This window comes from Macadamia integrifolia, unplaced genomic scaffold (assembly GCF_013358625.1).
Source record: "Macadamia integrifolia cultivar HAES 741 unplaced genomic scaffold, SCU_Mint_v3 scaffold1732, whole genome shotgun sequence".
Lineage (NCBI taxonomy): Eukaryota > Viridiplantae > Streptophyta > Magnoliopsida > Proteales > Proteaceae > Macadamia > Macadamia integrifolia.
This window is the reverse complement of record NW_024868328.1, coordinates 51,192-57,937: the sequence shown is the minus strand read 5'-3', so window position 1 is coordinate 57,937 and position 6,746 is coordinate 51,192. Positions and strand designations below refer to the sequence as shown.

General features: G+C 38.4%; 1 protein-coding gene across 2 annotated transcripts; it reads left to right on the top strand.

Moving 5' to 3' along the window:
• The first annotated feature begins 265 nt into the window (after nt 1-265).
• On the top strand, nt 266-2,909 carry LOC122064721 (11-beta-hydroxysteroid dehydrogenase A-like). 2 transcript variants are annotated; one of them, XM_042628480.1, is made up of 6 exons: nt 266-472; nt 1,266-1,458; nt 1,574-1,653; nt 1,748-1,879; nt 1,991-2,155; nt 2,258-2,909. In XM_042628480.1, the coding sequence occupies exons 1-6, from the start codon at nt 290-292 to the stop codon at nt 2,447-2,449; spliced, it is 945 nt and encodes a 314-aa protein (XP_042484414.1). In that variant the 5' UTR covers nt 266-289; the 3' UTR covers nt 2,450-2,909. The 2 variants fall into 2 exon arrangements, with proteins under 2 accessions (XP_042484414.1, XP_042484413.1); XM_042628479.1 differs by having other exon boundaries at nt 1,574-1,659.
• The last annotated feature ends 3,837 nt before the right edge of the window (nt 2,910-6,746 follow it).

Below are 6,746 nucleotides of genomic sequence, written 5' to 3'. Positions count from 1 at the left end.
CCTAAAGAATTATGAAAAAAATTAAATTCAAATCTTCAATTTTCCATTTACATCTTCTCCTTATTCTCAGTTACAACTAATTCCACCACCCATTCGCTGGCAACAAGATGGACTATAAAGTTACACTTGTTCAACGAAGCAGATGTTTATATGCGTCAGGCAATTCAAGATTCACCAACACGTGTATTGCGTGTATTGCTTTTGTGCCAAGTATTAGACGCGACCCCTTCCATAGTAGACTGCTACATTTCAAGTTGGCTTCTCTCTCTCTCTCTCTCTCTAAAGAAGCATGAAACTGATACACAAGTTGCTGAACTTGGTTCTCCCTCTAATCACTCTCCTTGCTATATGTCTCATACTACCTTTTCTCTCCATTTTCAGGTTCGTTCATTGGATCTTCAGATACCTCTTCCCTGAGAATTTGAAGGGAAAAGTTGTTCTCATCACTGGTGCATCTTCGGGCATTGGCGAGGTTTGTTTCAACTTTCAACTCATGTTTCTGACACAAATCCTCCCTTTTGATGCATGATTAGATATCTACCACTACCTTGATCATTAGAGATTCAGGAATAGTTGTTGTTTGGGAGATGTTTATTTTGTAGGAAGTGGATTGGGCAACGTGATTAGTTTCTTTTGTTACTGTTCATTAATTTTGAGGGCAGACCAGGTCCTCGTAGGAGAATGGTTCTACAGGACTGATCCACACAGATGGATCTATCCAAGTTAAGATCCTGTTCTGGATTCCATCTATGTGGATCAGACCGTACGAGAACCTGATCTACACATTATCTTTTGGGGGTTATGATGTCCTGTATTCTGTTTCCTGGCCAGCGACTAGGTTCTTCCATTATACTTGGACTTGGAAGAGGATTCCGCCCGCCTTGAAACAATGAATGAATGAAAAGCAATCTCCATGCGAGGACAACAAACGAGAAAATGGAAGCCCTGATCTACGACCACCTTGTAGTTTTTGCATAAATATGCTGATTTCGAAGGCCATTAAGAGGCTAAGGGGTTTCGCCTATATATTTGTAGTGAGAATAAGTGGTTGTAATCCTATTCTTAATTGATAGTAGAGTAGTTTCTTATCTCACCATAGATGAAGCCATGAAGGCAATCTTGTCGAACCACATTAATCCTTATGCGCGACTAGGTGATTGTTTGTATACAATTTCTACTCTTTTCTGCATCGTTTTAGATTCTATTTTTCTACAATCTTCTTCCTTTTTGGTTGTAATTATCTAACATCTTTATTTATTTGCTAGCACCTTGCATATGAATATGCACAGAAAGGAGCCTATCTAGGCCTGGTTGCAAGAAGAGAGGACAACCTTAGGGAAGTTGCAGACAGGGCTGCTCAACTTGGCTCCCCTGATGTGTTAGTTATTCGTGCGGATGTCTCGAAAGTTGATCAATGCAAGCAATTCATCGACGTAGTAGTGAATCATTTTGGCCGACGTAAATTCCAAATGAAACAGAGCCTCTGTCTTCGTTTGATTCTTAACTTCTTCAATTTTAGTGTTAGATCTGTCTTACATAATTAACTTTTATATCACAAAATTTTGATTTCTAGTGGATCATTTGGTATGCAATGCGGGGATCGGTGTTCATTGCGCCTTTGAAGATGCACCTAATGTCACAAATTTTGTACAAGTAATGGTATTCAACTACTCACTTTTCCAGTGTTTATATGAGCTAGTTGGATGTTTAATTTATTAGAACTCAATAAAATTTGGATTTTGTGTAGGATGTGAACTTCTGGGGATCAATCTATCCCACGTATTTTGCAATTCCTTACCTCAAAAGGTTCAAAGGCAAGATTGTTGTGACTGCTTCTGTAGCTGGGTGGATGATCCAACCAAGGGGTAGTGTCTATTGTGTAAGTGGTATTATTATTTATCCTTATCTGCTATTGTTGTTGTTGATCTCATCCCCTTTTCCCTTTCCCTACTCTTTGAATTGAATCTTTTTTACCTTTGATGTCTTTCAGGCAAGCAAAGCTGCATTAATACAGTTCTATGACAATTTGAGAGTTGAATTGGCTCCAAATGTTTCGATAACAATAGTTAGTCCTGGTTTTGTGGACTCAGAACTTACGCGAGGAAAACTTCTAACCAAGCGAGGAGAAGTTGAAGTTGATCCAGTGATAAGAAATGTAAGATCATCTTAATTTGGGATTTTTTCGTAGAATGACTTGTTTTCTATAAATGCTCGATTGGTATCAATCATGTGACAAAATTACTGTTCTATTGAATAGATGGTCCATGGAATGCCAATCGAAAGCACAGTGGAATGTGCAAAGGCTATTGTGGCTGCAGCATCCCGTGGAGATAAATACATCACAGAGCCATGGTGGTATAATGTGTTTTACCCCTCAAGGATCCTATGCCCCGAGGTGGTCGATTGGAGTTGTCGCTTGGTGCACTCTGTCATGCCAAAGACCCCTTAAGAGAGATTGAAGATAGCTATATATCAAGTGTTGGAGGCTAATGATGTGGTGAATAAGTTTAGTACATGATTTGGTTCCTTAGAGCTTTCTACCATTCAAATCATAGAATGGAAACAGTGTAGGTATGAGAGTTCTCCTTAGGGGACTCTAAAACTGCTTTTTGCTACTTTTCTTTCTAGGTGAAGAGATTTAGAAACAGAATTCAATCTGTGTGTGTAAATGGTACCATAAAAATCACATATCTTGAAGAGATCAAGGCTTGCCTTGTTTCTTACACCATGGGATGGTTGGGCTCTTAAGATTACCTCCCTTGAGTGCAAGTGTGGCAAATTTTATTTAGTTTGAGAGGAAGTTAGATAATTAGCAAGTTCTTGATCTCAGAGGTGATCAATGAAAAGGTAAGACAAGCTATGTTCTTTTTGAAGGACAACAAGGCATAGCACGATGTTCAGTTTTACTACTAGAACGGGCAATAATAGGATGTTTTCTAGCATTCAAAGAAATTCAATTGGAACTAAGAAACATATAAAAGTTAGAAACAAGAAAGTAATAAAAAACTGGTGAGGGGACATTGTGATCCATCTTCCAAATTCAGTTTCCATTTGGCCTCAATCTTTTATATAAGAATAAGTGTGATGTTGGATACAATGTGATCCATCTTCGTGATGATTTCTCTTTGAATCAATTTTTTCTCACAAATTAAACTTTATTTTCATATCCATATATACACATTAAATATTTGACATATTTGTGATCCAAGAAAGTAATTTTTGATTAATAAAAAAAAAGGGGGGGAAATAGAGAAACATGATGCATTATTGATAGTTGTGGATCACAAAAAGTACCAAGGTTGTGCTTTATTATATTGTTTGTTTGGATTTGGATATGGATATTTTTATTACTCTCTCTCTCTCTCTCTCTCTCTCTCTCATCCACAACTTATGGCCACACACGCATATTTACTAAAAAAGTATACGTTGGCACCCTTAGTCTGATCGGGCTTTGTATTATACAATGATAAAGACCTAAAATTAATTACTGATTGTTACAAGCTCCACGACTACCACATTACACATCAAGCAAAACTCATGCATATATAATTTCTAGGAACTTTACTATCTATTAGCAAGAATAATCCACTATATTTTTTCTTTTTCTTTTTTGGTGAAGAATAATCGACTATATTGAAATCTTAAAATAAGTCATCCCTAAGTGGAACCATCATTGGGTTCCATTAAATCTCATCTCAAAAACTCAAGGGAAAACAAAATTATAATTTCAGATTTGCAAGAGTTGTTGGATACCTGAAAAATAATTTAAATTGCAGACTACAAGAAATAATCGAAAATACATTGAATGTAAATATTTTTGTCCATACAAATACACACATTAATTCGACCAAAAAAAAATACACACTAAAAAATATGCTTTGCCACATGCATTTGCACGTGTGTTTTTACTAATATATGCATATGCATATATATATATATATATATATTTTTTTTTATTGTTGACCTACATTAACAAAGAAAAATGAAAGGATAAAGGACACACATTTTCCTCCGGCCGAATTGCACATGTAGTCGGCGGTTGTTTGTGCCCTTCAGGGTCGACCAAGGGTACCATGTTGTCGCGCCGTCTTGAGAAGATCAGGAGACCAATTTTTTAGAAATATTCCCTCCACGTGTCTGCTTGTGGCCCATTATAAATTTTTTTCAGAACAAAGAAAGAGAGGAGAAGAAGACACGTGCTGAAAATGACAAGAAAAAGAGATAGAAAATTCGAGTTGTGGGGTCCACCCTTTTATAACGGATCATCTCTGCTCATGGGCCCACCAGATTTTCTGTGGGCCCACCAGATTTTCTGCAAGCTTGCGAGATATCTCACCGACCTGCTAAGTTTTCAGCACAAAATATATATATATATATATATAGATAAATATATGCACATAACGACATATTTCATTCACGAATTCAAAATTTATGCTTGGCCCAGGTTATCAGATCTAGAATGACCAAAAATACGGTCCCATTATACTTGGCCCAGGGTATTAGGTCTAAGAGTGACCAAAATACCCCTAGTTGATCCCATTATATTTGGCCTAGGGTATCAATTCTAGAATGACCAAAATAACCCTAATAGGCCCCATTACACTTGGCTCTAGGTATCAAGTCTAGAGTGACCAAAATACCCATGGTTGGCTCCATTATACTTAGCCCTGTGTATCAGGTCTAGAATTTTTGGCCCCTGGTTGGCTCCATTTCATGCTTGGCCCTAGGTATCCAGTCTAGAGTAACCAAAATACCCCTAGTTGGCCCATTTCATACTTGGCCCAAGGTATTAGGTCTAGAGTGACCAAAATACCCCTAGTTGTGTAGACACCCAATTTTGCCACCCACCGTGACAATGGTGACCAATAGGGAACAATCAAGGTTCATGTTCTACATCAGAGGAGAATCTAGGCCTTTTGTGGTAATCTGGACATCAGTGGTAACTCGAGACTCGACAATCAACCCAAAACCCTAATTTAACCTGAAACCTTAATTCAACCCAAAACCCTAATCCTACTTGAATCCCTAATCCATCTTGAAACTCTACCCTAGCTTGAAACCCTAATCCGGCTCGGGATACAAATTTTGGGTCTCGTCTTGTGGTGCCTAATATTAGCATGTTATATATCAGCGAATTGATTCTAAGTACTCTCTGATGGTATGGGAATGACATGAATAGGGATTTCCAAAAAAACCCCAGCTTGCAACAGGGCACAAGACCCTTCCTTGCCAATCTTGAATTTTTACGAGTAAAAATTGAGCTTGAAACCCATGCCATCGTATAGTGCTCAAAGAGACGATTCAGACGATATATAGCGAATCAGACCACTGAATCTCCCAAAATCACTCCTAGAAGTCAGAACAGTGATCGATCAATCATTTTTTCGCTAGATTCCTCCTTCTCCCCAAAAATGGCCTAGAACTGGGCTGGGCCCATGAAAATTGTTGCCGACTTGCCAATTTTGGCAGACCCATCACTTTCCTCTTAAAAATTAACTGAAAATTTGACCGAGCCCTTGAAAAGTTACCTTTTTTGGGTAACGAACCTATCAGAGAATTTACCACTTTTGGTAGGCCTACCAAATTTGGTCTGGACGCTTATAAATAGTGTCCCATTTTTACCACTTTTAGGGTGTGAAAAGAATGTGGAGAGATTCCCCCATTTTGGTCTAAGAGAGCCTAGTATGAAAAGAATAGTCCCTCCCCAAAGTAATAGACTGCCTTGCATTTTTAAAACCTCACTCACCCAACTATCAACCCTTGCCTTTTAGTCCAACGCGGTTGTCCTTACCCAACGTTCGAACCAAGGTCAAATTTTCTGCCCAAGTGGGCTCGATTTTCATGTTTGTATATTGAAGTTCTGCCAAATTTACTGGAAGTCATCAAGAGGCATGCTGGAGTTTTAAGATATCATTAAAGGTCTAGATTCTCTAAAGGAAAGGAGCGAGCAGCCGAGATCATTCCCACCTAAGTTAGGAGTCTTCATCAGAGTCACACACGCATCAATCGGGCCCACCCCTCTTAACTAGAAATAGGGTCAAGGTCAAGTATGAATTCTTAATAGAGTACGCATAATGTAAAGGTTTCATTAGATACAATGCATGTATAATGTTGTAAATTAAATTTTTAGTCATACATGTGGGTTAGGATATGTTGGAAAATATTCAAATTGATGAATCTAATAGGAAGATCGGTTCAACTGGGTGAAGTGGGTGCCTAACACCTTCCCAACTTCACAACTGGACTCTTACCCTAAGTCTTTGGACTAGGCCGAGTCAATTTCGGGTCCATTCCTATGAAACAGGCCCACATCTTAGATCCTAGGCCCAAACCCTAGATGGTGACTCCAAATTTTTATGATTCTCAATCTCTGTATTGGTCATTAGCTTATATTGCAAAATCACCCAACAAAGAGGGAATGAGCTATCCGCAAAAAAGGCCTTCACATATTATCCTAAGTGGTGATACGGTGGTGCGAGGCCCGTGGATGTGCGCAGCCCTTACAATGGCGACTCCACTAGGGACGCAGTAGACTTCCAATATTAAATGCTACCATTGAATGCAAGAATATCATTTTCCCACAATATGGACAAGAAATATCATTTCACAAGAGGGGAGGAGATGAGAGAAATAGACATAGGTAGGTGCTAGCATACACTTTTCATCTTGGCAGCATTCTTTCTCCTTGGTTTCAATTACAATTGACTTTTTTTTTCTTTTCTTTTTTTTTTTTCTTTCTTTCTTTC

What these genes read in the sequence shown, in the direction of transcription:
- LOC122064721 (XM_042628479.1), top strand. Translation starts at nt 290, where the DNA reads ATGAAACTGATACACAAGTTGCTGAACTTGGTTCTCCCTCTAATCACT. An exon ending in CAAATTTTGTACAAGTAATG is followed by an intron (nt 1,660 to 1,747) that starts GTATTCAACTAC and finishes GATTTTGTGTAG; the next exon opens with GATGTGAACTTCTGGGGATC. An exon ending in TTGATCCAGTGATAAGAAAT is followed by an intron (nt 2,156 to 2,257) that starts GTAAGATCATCT and finishes TCTATTGAATAG; the next exon opens with ATGGTCCATGGAATGCCAAT.